Source organism: Brassica napus, chromosome C3 (genome assembly GCF_020379485.1).
Source record: "Brassica napus cultivar Da-Ae chromosome C3, Da-Ae, whole genome shotgun sequence".
In the NCBI taxonomy this organism is placed as follows: domain Eukaryota; kingdom Viridiplantae; phylum Streptophyta; class Magnoliopsida; order Brassicales; family Brassicaceae; genus Brassica; species Brassica napus.
Genome location: NC_063446.1, coordinates 20,854,496 through 20,876,179, shown reverse-complemented (window position 1 = coordinate 20,876,179; position 21,684 = coordinate 20,854,496). Strand labels below are relative to the sequence as shown.

Here is a 21,684-nt window from a genome sequence, read left to right as displayed (position 1 = left end):
ACCAAATGGACACAGGAGAACATCTGGTATTAAGTCTCAAATTTTCCATTACAACAATCTTTTCATTACCAGAGAGCTTAATCTACAAGAATCATCTTCCTCTTAAGCAACTCAAGCATTATAGAGATCTAGGTCTCTCTAAGAACCACTTTAGCTAAATTTGAGAAACTACACTATCAAACCATCTGTTGCTAACAAAGGCACAATGAGTTCAAGTCTAATTTCAAAAGCACATGAATGTAAGCAAAAGACTATAACAAAGAGAATGAATTTCCAAATGTAAGAACCACTATTAACCATCTGTTGCTAACAAAGGCATAATGAGACTTGAGCTAGTTCCGAAGAAAAGACATGACCAAAGAGGATGAAGCTTTTTAATGGCCAGTGGAACAGATTTAGATTTTGCTATAAACCTTCTTTTCACCTCCAAACCGTGGGCACAGATGAACAATAAGAACCAATTGAGACGAGTTATGCAAACTACACTGTCAACCACCTGTTTTAGAAACCTACACTATCAACCACCTCGTTGAGAAACAACATTATCAACCACCTGTTTTAGAAACCACGCTATTAACCATCTGTTTGAGAAACTAACACTATAAGACCACCTGTTGTGATAAAGGCATTGGACTTTAAGCTAAAAGACAGCAACAAAGAGTTGAGATTGTAGTTCCTCGAGCATATTCAAGCAGAGCGAGAAAGTCATAATAAACCACTTTCATTCGTCAGCCTCTTTCAGGCTTAAGATTTCAGAAGTATAAGCCAAGCAAACAGGAGATAAGCAAAGGGCACAACATTAAACAGCAACGACTCTTGTCACCTGATAATTCTCAATCGAACCATACTGGACTAGCTAGCAAACGGCACAACTTTTATACACGTAGAAAGCACAATAGGGAAACATAAAGAGCAACGACTATATTATAATATATTTCACCTCCGATTTGGTTCATAACGGAAGAGAAAAACAAGGACGCAAAGCGAGTTCATCAGTTATTCATAAGGGGCTTTATAAGACCCCAAAACATAAACCATAAGAAGTATTTAAAAGAAACGCAGATACTGACTTTTGAACCAACAAAGGACAAGAGTTTTAGAAACCTCCACGGAGACGGAGGACTAAGTGAAGGGTGGACTCCTTCTGGATGTTGTAGTCTGCCAAGGTGCGACCATCCTCGAGCTGCTTTCCAGCGAAGATGAGACGCTGCTGGTCTGGAGGAATACCTTCCTTGTCTTGGATCTTGGCCTTCACGTTGTCAATGGTGTCGGAGCTCTCCACCTCAAGTGTGATGGTCTTGCCGGTCAAGGTCTTAACGAAAATCTGCATACCACCACGGAGCCTGAGCACCAAGTGAAGAGTTGATTCTTTCTGGATGTTATAGTCAGCCAAAGTACGACCATCCTCAAGCTGTTTGCCAGCGAAGATGAGACGCTGCTGGTCCGGAGGAATACCCTCTTTGTCCTGGATTTTGGCTTTCACGTTGTCAATGGTGTCGGAACTCTCCACCTCTAGAGTGATCGTCTTTCCTGTTAAAGTCTTCACGAAGATTTGCATGCCTCCACGTAGACGCAAGACCAAGTGAAGAGTTGACTCCTTCTGAATATTGTAGTCAGCAAGGGTGCGACCATCCTCCAACTGCTTGCCGGCAAAGATCAACCTCTGCTGGTCCGGTGGGATTCCCTCCTTATCCTGGATCTTGGCCTTAACGTTATCGATGGTGTCAGAGCTCTCCACCTCCAAAGTGATCGTCTTTCCGGTAAGGGTCTTGACGAAGATCTGCATACCACCACGAAGCCTGAGGACCAAGTGAAGCGTAGACTCCTTCTGGATGTTGTAGTCAGCCAAGGTTCTCCCGTCTTCCAACTGCTTTCCAGCAAAGATAAGCCTCTGCTGATCCGGAGGAATGCCTTCCTTGTCCTGGATCTTTGCTTTAACGTTGTCGATGGTGTCAGAGCTTTCCACCTCGAGGGTGATGGTCTTCCCGGTGAGAGTTTTCACGAAGATCTGCATCTGAAATTCACAAACAACAGCGATCAATTCCGAAAACAATCACTAATCACAGTATAAACATTAACCAAGGATAATAAGTCAACTAATTAAATCGAATCAAATCATCAACGAACCATTCAGAATCAAATTGCGAACAGCAATCACAGATCCACGAATTGATACAAAATCAATTAGATGAAAATCACAGATCGACGCTTATCAACATAGATCCACGACTACTAACAAATCACTAATCAGATCCTAACAAGAAACTGACCGTAGATCAACAAAGGAAACAACAGATCGACGCGTAACAACGAAGATGAACACACAAGACGATTTTTAACGACGAATCAACATTCAAAGAGTAGAGGATAGCTCGCGATTCGAACTAAACAACTAATGGAAGAAGAGATCAAGAAGCTCACCTTGATCGAAGCTTGAGATTGAGATAGAATTGATTATGATTATCGAATTTCGAAACTTTTAATTTGTGAAGGAGTTGAGGTCTCAAAGGTTTGATTTATACAGGATGAAGCCGACCAAGTCATGAGAGAGGTAAAGGCGGTCAAGCAATAACCAATACAATGTGGACACGTTTTTTTTTGTTGCCTTAGTTTTAGGTAAAGGAAAAAGTATTTGTCCTTTGAGTTGATAACTACGAGCCGTGTACCGGCCACCAACCTGTATTTTAACGTCGTTTCTCTCTCACTTGTCGACAACCACGCTTTCTAACGGCCGTAACAGAAGCCGGACGTTGTGAGTTAACGATCGTTACGGAAGATGCTATTATTCCTTTACTTTCAACGGTGGAGCTGAAAATGTCAATAATTGAAACCTTGGGCCCCTCCCTGTCGAAGCCTATCTCGTCTTTCCTAGAAATTCGACTTTATTTTTCGGTCCTTTCCTTTTATTTCTTTTTATGCAAGTTGGCTTTTAATTATGAATTTACATTTTTCGGAAAATAAAGTAATGTTTTTGTTTTTGTTTTTTTTAGTAGAATTGGATATTTGCATCGGATAATGTTTTCTGTACCAAGTTGGTAAGCGGGTCTAAAGGCGATGGATCGGTAAATTGGTTCAATATTATTATTACTAGGGGTATTGCCTCCGCGCTGTAAACATATTTCTTGTTTCATTTCAATATTTGTTATGGTTATTGTAGCTGTGAATTTTGCGTTTTGGGTTGATCATTGTTTTTTAAGTTTTTTATTGTTATACAGTTAGAGTTGTGATGATGTACTGTGTATGCACTGTTCTCCACTCATGAATGACTAAACTGTGTTAGTAATGTGATTGATATAGTTCGTGTTGTTGCTTACTGTGTCACAGAGACTTATTGTTTGTTTGTCTTTTTAATTTGTTACTTATACTGTTGAGATTACATAAATTATATTAAGTTTGTTGAGAGTATCTTTTGTTTCTGGATATTTTTTCTCCAGTTTAGTTGTGTGTTTAAGTAATAATTTTTTTTATTTTTATTATGTTGGTTATATGTTTTTTTACTTTTAAACTTGTTGTTTTTACCGGACCTTTAAAACAAATATATGAAGACTTGTAGAAATAACTATAAATGAGTGACAATTAATATTGAGGTCTTAACGGGTTTTAAACGAATATATGTATTTCTCATAAGAAGACAATAGCGTTGGCATGTTGACATTGAGCATGTAAGCTATTTTTATAAGACAAGGGGAGTGAGCAGGTGGAGATGTTGTTGCCGCCTTTGTGTCTTTTGGGATTGTCTCTTGTATCTCCTGGTGTGGCTGTGTTTGTTTCTCTTTTATTTGATGGGTAATATGTAAACAAAAATCATTGTTAGTTGTATTTATCAGAGTTTGTAACTTACTCTGTTTTTTTTGTTTAGGTAATTTCACTGATCTTGCTTGTCGTCTTCGTCTTTTTCGTAAGCATCTGTGAAAGTAAGTTTGTAAATTGTTAAATATTTGGCCGTGTAGTTTATATTTGTTTAGCTGGCTCAATGTATGTGTCGTTGAGTTTTAGTTGAGTTGATTAGTTTGGTATATTTGTTTTGAAGTTTATTTGTAAGATTAGACAAAAAGAGAGGTGATCATTAATGATTCGTCTTTTTTAGGATTCTAGTTTTTGGTGTTTTGATTGTTTGGGTTATTGTGGTTTCTTTTAAACAGTAAAATAAATATTTGTGTAAAATTAGATTGATAAGTAAGAGAGATAAATAGACGACCACAAATCTTGGGTATGAAATAGAGAGATAAATAGACGACCACAAATCTTGGGTATGAAATATTTTTGATTATTGATGTTAACACAATATAGACAGTAATATAAAAGGAATTATGTGTTGATTGTTTCTTACGGATCAATGAGGAGACGGATAACGACTCGAGTTGTTTCTTTGTTGAGGCCAGAGCCCTGGACAGAACGGATTTTCTCAACCACATCTATGAGTTTAAATATCAGTTATGATATCAAAACATAATATAAACTCAGATGCAATATAATAATATATCTGGGAGTTCTAGGTTTGTGTTCGCAATCACTTGGAAATTGTCGAACAGTCTAATCTTCACTGAAGATTGATCTCAGGAGCACCCGTGATGACTTCATCAATAATGGATAGTGAGATGAAACGAATGAGGAATGGATGATCAGTTATCTTGTACATGCTTGAGCACCTAGAAACCTCAAAACGATCGACTTTCACAATGGAACCAGCTTTCAAAGATGGCATGTAATGATTAGCACGTCCGACGGGAGTAAACCCATGAATCACGGAATTTGCAAATAATATTATTCAACAAAGAATCAGGAAATAAATTAAAACAATTATGTTAAATAAGTGTTATAGATCGAAGATTGACTTACCTTTTCATCAAAGAAAAGAACCGTGATTCCCACAAACTCTCTGTCTTTCTTGAAGTTCAGGGAATCCCAGAAGCGAGGAAGCCAGAGGCTATGCTCTGACTACTACGACCAAGGCGGAGAGATTCGAAGGTTGAGTGATGGACGCCGGGACGCCGGTTTGACGAATTGGAGAGGCAGAGATAAACATTTTCTAGAAGTTGGTTAAATCTAAGAGGAATCAATGAGTTTTATGGAGATGCAGATTGGGTTCATCAAAGATGAGAATCATATATATAGGGTTTATATAGGGGCTACAAATCAGGAACATTTATGATCAAGCAATTTAAGATGTGGACATGAAGAGTTCACCGGTGAAAAAATAGATTACGAACAGACACATAGCGCAACTCTGTAACTCAGACTTGTTTGAGACAGTGATGAAAAGAACTCAAACTCATGTTAAACGACAACAATTTACAATATGAGAAAACTATAATTGTTGTAAACTTGAGCTTTTTTCATATAACGTGATGAATCTCATTTAAAAATGAAACCCATAACGCACTTATAGGCCCGACCCTCAGAGGAAGCCGAAGAGGCAATAGCTTCTGACCTTCATAAATATATATTAGGTTCGACCATCAATGTACAAAGTATCATTTAGCTTAGTGGTATAAATGTTGGTGTTTATATCTCAATAACTCTGGTTCGAGCCATGGACTTGACATTTTTCACACTTTTTAAAAGTCACACTTTTTAAAAGTGGAGCCCACAAAACGCTGATGTGGCGTTGAGGAGTGAGCAAAAACTTATCTATTATAATATAGATTTAATTATTAAATGAAACTGTTTGGATCTGGCTCATACTCAACCTTTTTAGTTCTGCGGCCCATTTGTTAATCTAGTTTAAAATTTGTAAAACACGGCCCATTTACCAGCAAAATTTGATCTGTATTTGAACTAGCACTGACAACAAAGTTTAAACTAGTAGAAACTACTCCCGATGTAAGAATAAATGTTGTTATTCAACTCTTTTTTTTGTCTGCTGTTGTTATTCAACTCTGCAAGGCAGATCTAGATTGATGAAAATAGATATAAAACTGAAAGCAAGACACTTTAAGAAAGACTGAAAGCAAGACACTTTAAGAAAGACCGAAAGCTGTAAGGAAAGAAGAGGTTAGAGAGTGTTGAGCTGAGATTGAAAAATCAGTTAAAATACATTACAACGCATCTTCGTTCCCCCTGAACAATCTATAGGATAATATTCACATTAATTATATGTGCACAATGTACCATAAGGTATGTTCTATTCTATGTATGGAAATACAATATTGCTACAAAGCTCTTTGAATCCAAAGATTATATTTTTTTTTTGTCACAATGGAATGAAATTCATTCAAAGGGTTGGAATACAAAGACTAATAGTCTAATACATAAGCTGAATGAACAAGAAAATATCATCAGCAGCTAAATCCCAAAGAAAGGAAGCTAGAACCCACACCCGGACAACTAAAAAACCATTGAAATACTAAACTTGATGACCTAAGAAACTGAATGTTCTAAGACAAAGAAGAAGATGAAAAATACCAAGGACTTTAGACTACCAGAGATTTCAAAGGGACAGCCAAACGAAACGAGGACATGCCTCCAATCAGGATAGATCAACAACATAAGGACTGCAAGACAACCAACCCGAGAGACAAAAAAGGTCCATCCGCTAAAATTCACAGCAGAGCGAGGAAACACGCCTCATAACCAAACCTTTATACCGAGGAGAAGTCGAAAACATTACAAGGGACCTCGGGACGCTTCACCGTTGAAGAAAAAAGCCAGAGCCACAAACATCTCCAAGCAAACCCAGAACCACGTAGAGAAAGCCATAACCTTGAAAGCACTACCTGAGAATTCAACAATGGAGGAGAGAATCCAAACTCGGAATAGAAGCACTTGAACATGCCCATGCATATACCCAGTCGAAACAACGACCCAACCGAGAATTGAAATCTCTGAAGCAACGGTGAGCGACAAAGGAGCTAGAGTTGAAGAAAGCCCATAAAAGACGTCAGCAAAAGCACCTGCAATGCCCCAGCAGCTATGCCACACCGTCAACAGGTCCTCGACCTGACATATGGCGCCAGATAACCCAACTCTTCAAACCAAAACCTCACCTGAAACTAAGCAAAGAGCTGGAGACACCCCTCAACAAAGAGATCCAGACTAGCAAAAGACACAAAAGGGAGCACATAAAATCAAATCGACTAAGCTCCAGCTACCACCACAATTGTCTTCTCTACAAAGACTCTTTCAACGGACAAAGACTTAAGAGACACAAGCTACAAGCCATCCTCGGAATGGTCACAAACGGGGATGACATAGGCTCGAGCTTGACCACTAACCTTCAATGGCTCTGGAACCGGCTTGACCATCTCACCACTACCGCAGAGAAGCCGACGAGCCCACCACCTAGCGAATCTCCCACCGAGCCAAAGCACACCAGAACCGAAACCAGACCATCGATTCCCCTCTTAAGCCCAGATCTGAAACCACTAACAAAAAGGATGACCTTTTCCAAAATTAAAACCGTAGAGTTAAAGCCTATGATGATACGGGACCGCTCCCAGCGGCGGTGAGAAGCACCGACCGCCGGAGCATCAGCTGAGCAAAAGGAAAAGTTTTTCTCTTTAGGATTTGACGGCGAGCTAATGTGCGTAATAAGTCTGGATCCCATATAATAAGTCTCATGCCTAGTTGGTTGTAGAAATTTTGGCCGTTAGAAATGTTTGTATTAAAAAAGTAAAATTAATAATCAAAATCATAAAAACAGTAAATAATATTTTAAGTTTTTCATTATAAATATAAACTTATGCAAATACTAAAACATATATGGATTTCAAAATAACAAGAAAAATAACAATGATTAATTTATCAAATAAAGTTTATAATACAATTAATATGAAGTAGAATAAGTTTTTAAGTTATTGTGGGGGAGGAGGAAAAAGTATTTTTACAATAAAAATAAAAGAAAATTAAAAAAAAAACATTTGATAACTTCTAATCTATTAAAAGGGAAGTATAAAATTAAATTACACCTTTACATTTGCTGGGCTTTTACGTAGATATGCTTGGCTTTCAATTTCATATGAGCTTTTTGCAAAATTTCGAGCCCAGCCAAATATTACATTACTTCCTCTTCTCGCCTTCGATTTGCTTGGAGTTGCAGCCGTAAGTTATCTAGAACTTAAACACACCGTCTAGCTCACCATAACGTTTTCAGCTTGCATTAATATGTGCAGCTTTTATGTGGCTAACTTAATCCTCCACCCCCAAGCGTTCAATCAACCTAATCGCAATCTAGGCGTAGTCTGCTTACCGATTACGACAACGGTGAATTTCGTCATTATGAATCGACAATCTATATATAAATTTGTCAGATTCTTGACGTGAAATTCATCAGTTCCTCTCCCTCAATCATTATAATCAATTTCTCTCTCGATGGTTTAGTTTCCCTTCTTCTCATCGCTGCTATATTGCATGGATCAATTTTGTTTGTAATGCATCTCTAATCTTTTTTTGATGTATTTTTCCCTGCCTTGACTAAGATCGTCGGGACTCTCGATCCTAAATCCCGATCCGTCGAAACTCTCTCTGGTTAGTGACTTACTTTTCTAACATGATTCGTATTTTCCTCACTGATATTTATATTACTCTAAACAGTGGCCCGATTCGATTCTCCATGGGTGACTCTGATGATCTGAAATTTTTTTGTGAAGAGCACTAAGAAGCTTGGTACTGTATGTTCTCTTCTTAAATTTGGATCATTTGATTTATGTTTTTGCATATGCGTGTTGAGTCGTTTTTGGGTCCTTTAGGTTATGCTTGATAACGTGTATCTGAGTTGCAATTTGTCAACAATTCTGAGATAGCTATTACTCTTACAGTTGATGGACTTAAGACTTTGACACTGAATCAATATTAAAAAAAAAAGCCGATAGAATTTTTGTGAAGAGTCGATAGAATTTTTCAAATACTCTCTTCTTCCTCTGTTCTTCTCATTCTTGGTTTGTTTTCTTGATTGTAAATCACAGAAAGTATACGTAAATTATTGGGTCCTCTTTTTTAATGGTGGAAGCAAATCCATGATCGCATCGAACACTGTCATGACCACTCTGTCATGGAGATTGACGATGAAGAAATCTCTTGGATCACCAATCGTCCTGCTGTTCATCTGGAGACGGGGAAGGTATAGTCTTAATGAATTAATAGAAACCTTATATCAATTGTGTTTTATAAGGCAGAGATTTGAATCACTTACATTAGTTTAACAAAATCACAATAATTATTTCTGAACAACAAAAGAAAATCTATCTTAAGCAGCAACGTCTTGATCGTTTGAAAAAAGACCATAGGCTGATGTGATCTTCATATTTTGTTCAATGTTCAGATAAAGCTGAGGCTCAGGAGGGTGAGATGGTTGGGAAGGAGCCTGAGGTAGAGAAGAAAAGAGAACCAGAGCCGGAGTTTGAAAAACAGAAGGAGAAGAAGCATACAACTTTGAAGGAGAAAGAGATGGAGAATACTGCGTACAAGGACTTAGAAACTGCTATCAATAAGAGAGAGATACAGAAACAGGAAGAGGTGAAGCGTTTAAAGAGGGAGGCTGCTAAGGTAGAGAGGAAGCACATAGAAAAAATAAGAAGAGGAGGCCCGGGAGTGCGCAAAGCGTCAAGCTGCAAGGAGAGAAGCTACTAGACTGAGAATGAGCCAAGAGAAGGTACTTCCTCTTGACAGATCTGAGAAAGGACCTGATGCTACACATGCTACAAGAGTCAGCAGAAGTTATTTGATTCTTTGTCGATGCTAGATAAATTCTCTGGATAAGTTCTTTGAAACAGCATAAACATATACACATTACATTTATACATGGATGAATTAGAAAACCTGTTTTATGTAATGTGTCTCAGAACATTTGTGAAAATATAATGATCAGGTTTGAAACAGTTAAATACGTACCAAATGCTTTCATTACAAGCAGATCGAGAAATTCAGCCGTTTCGTTTGCTCATCCGCCATGTTCGTGTTGCATGCTTCTTCATGACTCTTGATTAACCAAGCTCGCATTCAAGTTTTTACGTTACTATAATACCTTGTTCTACCACACATGGCATGCTTAGCTTTTAAAAGTTTAACTTACGAGTTTCTTGACATCTACCTTATTAAACATGATACCTATTAAAATTAGGGGTGTTTAATTTGGTATAACAGAACCAATTAAAACCAAACTGAAAAGAAAAAGTAGTTTAGATATGGTATAGTGAATAATATAAGAACCCCTATAGTTTAGTATATAAACCGATCAAGTCGAATAATCTAAATAAACATATTAATTAAAATATAGTAGTATAACTACATTACTAAATTATATAATTTAATTAATTATATATACATAATTTATTTTATTGCTATGATCTTCCTTTTTAAAATGTTGATTTTAGTAATTTTATATTTTATTTTATGTAAAAATTATTTTTTTCATTTTTATCAAATTAAATAAAACGTAGCTTTTACTTTTTTTGTTGACATATATTATGGTATTATCAATATTTTTTTTAATTTATGAAAGTTATTATTAATATGTTAAATTATGGCTTTATCAAATATTTTAAAATTATGGTATAATCAATTTAATATGTTTATTAATGATTTTTATAGTAACATAAAACATAAAATATCATACTTAAAAGGTTTAAAAATGTCTTCATGTTTTAGTAAAACTAATATCTAATTCACAAAAAAAATATAAAAAATATATTTATGGTTTTTGGTATATACTGAATAAACTAAAAATCGACAGCATATAAACCAAACCAAAGTAAATATAATTTTAATAGGATAACTATTTTTTATAAACCAAGATACCAAAATAGAACCAAATCCGGATTAAACATCTCTTATTAAAATGGAATACAACTAAGCTGCTTAAAAAATCTCACAAATATGGTATTAGAAGTTAAAGATTTGGAGATCTTGACTAACAAGCAAATACTCACACCATACTGACAAGAAAAATGTACAAATATATACAACCTTATTTTCCAGTACAAGAACCCTCGAACACAATTCACCAACCCAATCAATAACACCTCTTAAGTCTTAACACACGTTGAACCCAACGCTTCTTACGGGTCGAGGGTAATACATCCACTCAAAATAAGAACTTTACACTAATCTTTGCAGGGTAATTAATCTTCGTAAGAGCTTAAACCACCCATTTTTAAAACATATATTAGCAAGTGTTCAAACTTCAAGTTTGTGACTTCGGTAATAAACATTACCAAATGTCTCTTCTTAGTACGCATAGACTCATACTATGTGCGAAATGTATTTAAGGTCCTCACACTCTTTGTTAACTATACGAAAAACATCATATTGCTAACAGTGTATTCAATACACTATTTTCACTGTGATTGGCAACTGTTCTTTAAGAATCAATACTTTCAAACTCTAACCCACGCCGCAAACAACATTTGTTACCAAATACAGAAAAATAAATAAATAATAAATAGTCTATATTCCGCGCTACCAAATACAGAAAAATAAATAAATAATAAATAGTCTATATTCCGCGCGTAGCGCGGACCAACCACTAGTATATATATATACTTAAGCAAAACGTGGTGAGATCAAACATATCATTTATGAGTTGTGGTCAGTTAATTCATCATTTATCAAAACAATGAGTTTTTAAATTACACCCATACTCTTAACTCTGAATACATCGGTATATGCTTCTGCTCATAGTATATATCGAACTTGCAAGTTTTGTATATGATTTCCAGATTGCAACAAAAATATTCCCAGACTGTATTATTGCTTCATCCAAAAACATAGTTGATGCTGCCTATAATTTTACATTTGTTTTCTATAGCTGCTTTTCTTTTCTGAGCATGAGCACCATTGTATAGTTTGTTAGCATTTTATGTAGATTATATGGCAAAAAGAGTAATTAGTTTTATCAATTCTATGCTTATAGATTTCTTAATGATAACAATTTTATAAACCAGTTTATTAATCTTAAGAGTTAGATTTTGTAATTGCAACAATTTTATAAACTGGTTCAATTATTTTGGAATTGTACAGTAATTAAATTAATAATAAGTTGTGTATCGTCTATCCTAATCAGATATCCATCTAAATTAGTTCTGCAAATCTAAACTTTAAAAATCAGATAAGCGAATAAAAACAAATATCATATTTTAACAAACTGCTATAAGAACGAAAATATAGAAACCCAATACCTAAACCCTTCACCAACAAAATTCTGTAAATAATAAGATTAAGTTATTCACTCCTAAGTCCTAACTACCTTAATTCTTTCTATATTCTCTTAAATATATCAAAATATTTAGGAGCAAATAAAAAGGTATATTCTCAACCATAGCAACTAATTTACTATCGATACTAAATATTGCGTATATCTTGTGTGATTCCCTCTATTTTAACATTCTTTCTTTATATTTTTTTATTAAATTTCTTTCCCAGTTTAAGTTTTATAGATTAGATATTCCAAGATATAGAATCCCTACAAACAATAAAAAATCTAACGGTTAAAAACAAAATTATTTTGCTCAATAATTATAAATCGTCATGTCCTTATACTGTATATATATATATATATCTATTCCCTTTACTTTCTGCACATCCAGAACACGCAAAGAAAAAACCATGACCATCAACATAAATTTTATTCTTCTCAAGGACGTGAAACCCCTTCAAGATAGGTTGGTGAGTACATGTGATTTGTGAAGTTGCTTCACACGTGGAAACAAAAATACAACTTATGGCGGAGAATGTCTTGAATGTGTTCTTGCTAATGAAACTGTAAGTAAATTAGCTATATATAATTCGATTATGGTCATATTTTATAACAATATAAGTATACATTGTAATTGTGAATACGAAAAAAATATTAATTTGAGATATTTGATTTATGTTTAGGTATGAAAATTCATGATCTTGCAGAAGAAATCAGATGTTTAGTTGCGAGCTGCAAATAAACGAGTTGGTATATAAATCTAATCTTATGAAAAATCTAAGATTTCAGAGATATGCATAACATAATAGCTTTATCTAAAAAATAACTATAAGAATTTAACCTTTATGAATACGAAGTGTTGACTTAACACATTCGGATCATCAGCTCATAGACCCGAAACAACTTTTTGGTTTTTTTCTTCTGTCTATGGATTTTTTTGTATGCACAGAAATATCCCAAAACTTTTGAGAGAAGCTGAAACACATACTGATTTTGTCTATCATTTTTTAGAATAAGGCAAATATTTAGTTAGGTTTTATATAACTTCTTTAGTTTCCCTGACTAATCTGTTTACTATTTTGTGAGCTTAGCCCATAAAAACATAGAAAATGTAATATGATTTGACCCATTTTAGTTAGAAACTAACGTTTGAAAAAAAAAATCACATTTCTTATTAAATTGTTGATAGTTTTTTTTTTGTTAACATTTATGTATTAGACATTTGCAAGCTGATCTTTGGATTTAACTGATTTTAAACTGAACCTAACACGACATATTATTTTATTATTACATATAAATCATACAATAAAACTTAAAAAAAAAATTATCTATCAAATATTTTCCTACACACACCACAACATGATCCAGTAATATAATATATGGTAGATACCTATAAATGAAAGTAATACTAATGCAACCATTAAGTAATAGTTGTGTTTTAAAATGTTAGTAACAATATCGTAAAACAAATACCCGCGTGGGCGCGACTCTAGTTTTCATTATTTAAGGAGTTATACCTCTCATTAAAGGCATAATGGTAATTTGCTTAGTGGAAACACATACTATGTAACGCCAATTTGCATAACCGTTTCTTTTTAGTTAATCTTAACCGTTTGATATTAATGCTAATGGAGAATATCAAATGCAGTTATGTCTTTTTTACCGTAATTTATTATTTGGACAGTTGGACCACGACAAATTAAATCATACATGTAACTACATTAAACTGGTGACTAATTAAATCATACATAATTACATTAATCTGGTTAGTACACGTAAGATAGTTCACATTATATTGATGTTTCTTTGCATACAAATAATTTCTGGTTTAATTAGTCATCGGTCTAGACCATGCCTATTCACATGTAACTCCAGTTGTATAATAATGTGCACACATCTCAATAAATGTCGAAAATATGATAAGACCATAGACTTACAATATAACTTTATCCAACGAACATTGGTTGATTTCGGTAACAAATTGAGTTTTTGGTTCAATTAATATATCTATAAATTAATATCTCTATATTAATAAAAATTTATAGTTTTGGTGTAGTCCTAACATTATTAATTTATAGAGGCTTCACTGTAGTTCCTAACGTATTTATGATTTAAATGGAATGAATTCTAAACAAAACCCTTTATAAATAAATTTTTTTTTATTAAATATAGATATAACCCTACGTTTTTCTATAAATACACACTACCCACTACGTTATGATACCCTACGTTATATAATTGTATATAAATTAATTTTTTTTAACATATAAGAAAAAATTACAGGAAAATATTACATATTTATAGAAACATAAAAAACAAAAAAAATTACAAACCAATATTATACCCGCGGATCAAGATTTAGAGCAAACAAATATGATTACAAAAAAAGAACGGGTATACAGACATATGATTACAAAGAACCGAACGTATGCCGAATCAAATTTTAAATTTCTATTATTTTATAAAATAGATTTTGATTAAGATTTATATATAAATATGATTACAAAGTAAAACGCAAATATGATTATATTAAAAAACACAAATATGAAAATTAAATTTCTAAAAAAATTATTAAAACAAAAAATATAGTTAAAACAAAAAATATACCTATCCTTTTAAAGACGGATCAGAATATAGTATATTCTAATAAAACAAGATCATGTTCAATTCAGTGCAGTCTTTCCTGGCCAAATCAAGGATTTGGCTATCTGTAGAAAAAAAGAACCTATTCATAATGTTTGGTCCACTTATTTACAACCCACTTTTTAAAAAACTAATTAACTGTCACTATTTAACATATATATCTATAACGTGACTTGGTAATTTATAACTTCCTCTCCCTTTTACTTCCTATAATTTCGGATTGCTTTATATTTTGAGTATAAAAAAAATTACGTATACATTAACTATATATCTAAACAAAGAATTAATATTAGACTACAATCATTGACAGCATGCAATTCATCTATTAGATACTTTGATTTCCCCATGCGTGATACCATTCTTTATTATCAATAACAATTGATAGCATTTATATTCATAGTATCGATAACTATGTTTACAAATAAATAAATAACTATACCAACTTTAAATATCGGACTGTTTGAATAAAATATAGAATCATTCGGATAATTTTAAATTTATGGATAATTTTAAATTTATGAATAAAATTAAGAATATGACCAGTTGATAAATGTTATGTCCAACTGATTTTTTTAAATAAATGTATCTACTTCAATTAAATCAATAGCACATTCTCTTGTATAATAAGCAATTACATTTTCTTCCAACGCAAAAAGACAACACAAAGAAGGAGTTTTTGTCGGTTTTATGATTTTAAAATTGGGCCATGGGCCTCTATTTTGTTTTTAAAATCAACTGATTTGTTACATTTGGTCTGATTGCAATTTTAATAGAAGAAGACTGATAATATTGATTATTAAATAAAATTGCAACTATACTCGATTACTATCTATTCTATTAAAATAGCAACATAACCAATTGATAAAAAGTTATGTCCAACTAAAAATAATAATTTTTATATATATAACTGCATCTAAATGAATATATTTTAAAGTCTTATTTTAAAGGATAACCACTTTAAGTCATATTTTAAAGAACTACGTATATGGCAACAAAAATTTATAAAAATATATTTTTGTATTTTTTTATTATTGGGTGTTTAAATAAACCCTTACATATGGCAACAAATGTGTAATACGAAAAAACCCTTATACAATTGGTCATGTACCATAAAAACATAAACCCTTATAAAGGTTAAAACTAATGCTCAACATTAAAAATACATTTTTGTTACCATATATTTTTGTATTTTTTTGTTATTGGGTGTTTAAATAAAAATTATTTTTAGGATTTTAACCTTTTATTTGATTAATATAACACATTATTTTACATAATTATGTATACAGTTACATTATTGACATATCTTTCTATAATGATATGATAATTATTCCTCATAATTATTCCTCATAATTATAATAAAATCTGATATATTTTTTCAAAAATAATTATTACACTACAACAACATAGCTTACATTTCAGCAAAAAAATTAGGATTTATTCAACTAGACATTATTTGTTTTTAAATTTTAAATATTTTACACAGACATTAAGTTTATCAATTAACAAAACACTTGATGTTAAAAATATGGTTAATAGGGTTTAAGTGAAGTTTAATAGAAATAAATATTCATATAAACTCATTTAGTATAACGGGTTTTAAATAGGTTATTCGATTAAAAATATTTATTAAATGTGATTTTACTTAAAGTTAGTGAAGACCATATTAACCCATATATATATATATATACCAGAATATAAAAAAAATAAAATTTTCAAACATTTTTCAAAAAATTTGTTCGGCTAACGGTGCGGGTAAGATTTGATATTTGTTTTTTGATATAACATTTTAATAACTGTTCAAATATATAAGTCATGTCTAATAAAGTATGAGATTTTGATTTTCGGTCGATTTCAAATCGTTTTTTTTAATACAAATATTCTTAAGTAATTATGTTAGATAACTACTAAAAACAAAATATGTTGTAATATTTATGAATAAAGTTTAAAATAATTATAAATGATTTATAAATTATTTATAAGCCTTTATAAAATGTTTTAAGACCCTTCATATATGAATTACCTTTTGAAATTCTTCAAATCATTGTAACTGATTTTATAAACGCTTATTAATAATTTTAAATATTCTTTTTTTTCTTTCAACAATTTTTAATATTCTTATAAATGATTTATAGACCCTTATAAAAAGTTTTAATATATTCACATAAATGAATTATAACCCCTTAAAAACGTGTTAATAATTTAGACAAAAGTTTTCTACAAATCCTTATAAATATTTTATAAAACCTTATAAATATTTTTATATATTCTTATAACTGATTTTTAAACCTTTATAAATAGTTTATAAAGCAGCGTAGGGTCCGTAATAAAATAGTGGGACTCCATGATGATCAAGGTAATTGGATTACGGAGGAAAATGGGATTGAGAAGGTGGCGGTGGATTATTTTGATGATCTTTTTAGTACTACAAATCCAACGGACTTTGATAATTTTCTGGATGAGATAGTGCCGTCTATTTCCCCCCAAATGAATCAGATACTATTGAGAACAGCAACAGAGGAAGAGGTTCGTCAGGCTTTATTCATGATGCATCCAGAGAAAGCGCCAGGCCCGGATGGAATGAGAGCCCTGTTTTTTCAGCACTCCTGGCATATTGTTAAGAAGGACTTGGTTGAGATGGTGAATAATTTCTTGGTTACAGGCAACTTTGACCCACAGTTAAATATTACTAATATTTGCATGATTCCAAAAGTAGAGAGACCTACAAGGATGATGGAACTACGGCCGATAAGTCTATGCAATGTAGGTTACAAGATTATATCAAAAGTTATGTGTCACTGACTGAAAATTTGCCTCCCCCGATTAATTTCGGAGACGCAATCGGCTTTTGTGGCAGGAAGGTTAATATCGGATAATATTCTTATAGCGCAGGAAATGTTTCATGGTCTAAGAACAAATAAGTCATGTCAAAATAAATTTATGGCCATTAAAACGGATATGAGCAAGGCGTATGATAGGATAGAGTGGCATTTTATTGAGGCCCTTCTTAACAAAATGGGGTTTGATCCTCGCTGGATCACTCTAATGGTGGAATGTATCTCTTCGGTTTAATATAGGGTCCTCCTCAACGGCCAGCCGCGAGGCCTTATAATTCCCCAGCGAGGTCTACGTCAAGGGGATCCTTTGTCTCCGTATTTATTTATTATGTGTACTGAGGCTTTAATCGTGAATATCAAGAAGGCGGAGAGGATAAAACAATTAACCGGTATGAAGGTAGCGAGAGCTTGTCCGGCAATATCTCATTTGTTATTTGCCGACGATAGCATTTTCTTTTATAAGGCAAACAGAGAAGAATGTCAAACTATTCTCAGGATTTTAAAAGAGTACGAGGCTGTTTCCGGGCAACAAATTAATTTTCAGAAATCCTCAATTCAATTTGGACACAAGATTGAAGAGTCCAGTCGACAAGAGTTGAGAGATATTCTGGGTATTCAGAATTTAGGAGGAATGAGATCTTATCTAGGGTTACCCGAAAGCCCTGGGGGATCTAAAGTCCAAGTGTTCGGATTTGTTCAAGAACATTTGAATAATAGGGTAAATGGATGGATTTTTAGATATTTTACTAAAGGTGAGAAAGAGGTGATTATTAAGTCGGTGGTTACGGCTCTGCCAAATCATGTCATGTCTGTTTATCGTTTACCAAAAGCTACAGTTAAAAAATTAACGAGTGTAGTAGCTCAATTCTGGTGGAGTCCAGGAGGGAGCACAAAAGGCATGCATTGGAAATCATGGGATAAGTTATGCATCCCTAAAGACAATGGTGGATTAGGTTTTAAGGATCTTATGGATTTTAACACGGCGATGCTTGGAAAACAACTGTGGAGGCTGCTTGAGAAACCAAACACTCTTTTCTCTAAAGTCTTTAAAGGACGGTACTATAGGAATGCTTCACCCCTTGAACCGATCCGATCTTACTCCCCGTCATATGGCTGGAGAAGTATGATCTCTGCTAGATCTCTGGTTTGTAAAGGACTAATTAAAAGGGTGGGAACATGTTCATCTATTTCAGTATGGAATGATCCTTGGATCCCAGCCACTCGCCCGAGACCAGCAAACAAAAATCTTCACAACAGTTACCCGGATCTCACAGTGGATTCCCTCATTAATTTGGAATCCCGAACTTGGAATCTTGAGGCAATCAGGGTTTTGGTGGATCATCATGATGCACAAATTATTGAAAGTATTCCATTAAGTAGACATCAGATGGATGATAGGAATGGATGGCATTTCACTAATAATGGGAAATATTCGGTCAAATCAGGGTATCAGGTGGAACGGGTCTATCCTGATAAGGAAAAACCATCAGATTTTTATGGACCCACAGTGGATCCGTTAAAAGCTTTCTGCTGGGAAGTGAGGTGCCCGCCGAAGTTAAAGCACTTTTTATGGCAACTCGTTTCAGGTTGTATAGCGGTAATGAAGAATCTGCGGGGGAGAGGAATACAAGGGGATATTTGTTGCGCTCGATGCGGAGACCCGGAGGAATCAATTGATCATGTGTTTTTTGAATGTCCTCCAGCACGTCAGGTGTGGGCACTATCTAAAATACCATCGAATCCGAATTTTTTCCCTACTTGTTCCTTTTTTGGTAACATGGATCATCTCTTTTGGCGAGTTACTCCACAGATGGATAATCACCAATTTGCATGGATATTATGGTATATATGGAAAGGTCGGAACAATAAAGTGTTTAGTAATCTGGATATTGATCCAAGGGAAACACTTAGATTAGCGGAACTGGAATCGACACTTTGGGCTGAAGCACATGTTATCACTGATCAAAGAAGGGAGACGCAAGTACAGACCCGACCTACATTAGAAACTACAGGACGATGGTGTTTTATAGATGGTTCGTGGAAAAAAAATGAACTATTTTCGGGACAAGGATGGTATAGTACCTTACCAGGTTATGATGGTTTATTAGGAGCAAGGAATGTAAGGTCATGTCTATCACCTCTTCACTCGAAGGTGGAGGCGTTGATTTGGGCAATGGAATGTATGAAGAATCTAAGACAGTTTCAGGTTACGTTTGCAACGGATTGTTCTCAATTGGTGAAGATGGTTTCGGAACCAGAAGAATGGCCAGCATTTGAAACTTACCTGGAAGACATCAAGCTTTTACGAAGAAGCTTCCTCAACTCAGACATCATCCATGTTCCCCGAACGGAGAACCAAAGAGCAGATAGCTTGGCACGTAGTGCTAGGAAACAACCCTCTTTCGTCGTTCATATGGATGCGGAGTTGCCGATTTGGTTTACAGAGTCAATATGAGTCTGTGAATATCTCGCTGTCAAAAAAAAAATAGTTTATATATATATATATATATATATATATTCTTAGAAATGATTTATAAACCCTTATAAATATTTTATAAGTATTTATAAGGATTTATAAATCTTCATAAATGATTTATAAACATTTATAAATTATTTATATAATCCTTATAAAGCCTTGTAGAAAACTAAGTTCAAGTTTTTTATACATATCCTTATAGACTGTTTTAATAAACTCTTATAAATGAATTATACTTTAATAAGAAATTTAGAAAGCTTTCCAGATATACTGGTTCTCTTTTTGATCAAACCAAATTTTAAAAATAAAAATCAAGCTCAATCAATGGAGATATTGTTTAGCAAACAAAATAACACAACCAAAATGACGAAGGAAACTGCTGCATCAAAGGCTAAGCAGATAACATACACACAGATAAAGACAAACAAAACACTTAAGCAACTTAAAATTGAAACATCGTAAGTGCTAATTGGTGAGATGAAGCCACGGGAATCAGAGGAGACAATCGGTGAACTGCTACCCGAACATGCTGCGGTAATAAAGGCATGAAGAGCAGCAAGAAACTTGGCTACAAAGGTGATCATACACCATTTTGATGAGCCTTGAAATTGTGAAGAAATCCTCAGCCACAAAGGGGTGTGGAGCTGCAAGAACATTATAAGCAGCAGAAGAGAGCACACTGGCAACAATTCTCTAGGCAAGTGCTATCCATTGGAATGTGATTAGCAACTATGTACTGATACCATTCAAACAAAATCAATGATGTTATTTGCTGTACTTTTATTCTGAAATGGCAAGGAGAACATTATCAGCAGCAGCATAAGGCATATACTTGGATGTTTCCTTCAATAATCAAGAACCAACAATCTATAGCAAAGGCATCATACTAAACCATATGTCCAAGCACTACAAAATATTATCCACTCTACCATTTCCATCGCTATTCTCTACCCTTCAACATGATCATAAGGAACCTCATCAACTAAACGATCCCAATTCGTATACTAACACCAATAAAATCAACAAAATCGACCTAAGGTACCCGAATCTTATCGGAAAGGTAAGAAGGATCCGGAAATTCAGAATCGCTATCGCTGCTACACCACGAATCACCACCACCACCACCGCTTCCACCACCTCCCGTTTCGAGAAAATTCGTAACCATAAGGCCTAGGTCATGTTCACCGTCGAGGCTAGAATCTCTCCCTCATTCTTCCCACCACTCCTCTGCCGGAACAACCCTCAAGTCCATCCCCATCGTAACCTAAAGCAAATCAAGGCCATACATAGAAGATGAAAGATCATACTCAAAGGAGACTGTCACAAGATTTGCTTCCACAATGACAGATCCCAAATCCGGCGGATCTGGTGGTTTGGGAGGGTCTGGAGACATCAACCCAAGAGCAATACCATGTGCAACTGAGGGATTCTTCAAACTTAGGTGAACGCCATGGTTGAGCTGAGTTATCTGAGTCGTCGGTGCAGAGGAAGAAAGCAGGAATGACACCATCGGGATTTGCTGAAGACGCGTCATCGGCGGGAGCTGGAGGGAGGATTCACCGGAGCTGAGAGATAAGAGGAGAAAGAACAATGTTCAGGAG

General features: G+C 34.1%; 1 protein-coding gene and 1 long non-coding RNA gene across 3 annotated transcripts; one reads left to right on the top strand and one right to left on the bottom strand.

Moving 5' to 3' along the window:
• Nucleotides 1-906: 906 nt before the first annotated feature.
• LOC106409922 (polyubiquitin) lies at nt 907-2,657 on the bottom strand. The gene is made up of 2 exons (XM_013850463.3): nt 2,422-2,657; nt 907-2,014 (listed from the first exon to the last, which is right to left on the bottom strand). Exon 2 carries the CDS (start codon nt 2,012-2,014, stop codon nt 1,097-1,099), a length of 918 nt encoding a protein of 305 aa, XP_013705917.1. The 5' UTR covers nt 2,422-2,657; the 3' UTR covers nt 907-1,096.
• A 5,238-nt stretch (nt 2,658-7,895) lies between these two features.
• On the top strand, nt 7,896-9,815 carry LOC106409273. 2 transcript variants are annotated; one of them, XR_001282012.3, is made up of 5 exons: nt 7,896-8,040; nt 8,112-8,466; nt 8,533-8,609; nt 8,904-9,058; nt 9,260-9,815. It is a non-coding gene; the product is annotated as an uncharacterized LOC106409273 (long non-coding RNA). The 2 variants fall into 2 exon arrangements; XR_001282011.3 differs by having other exon boundaries at nt 7,957-8,466.
• Nucleotides 9,816-21,684: the final 11,869 nt, after the last annotated feature.

Coding starts and splice junctions, on each gene's coding strand:
- LOC106409922 (XM_013850463.3), bottom strand. CDS start 2,014: ATGCAGATCTTCGTGAAAACTCTCACCGGGAAGACCATCACCCTCGAG.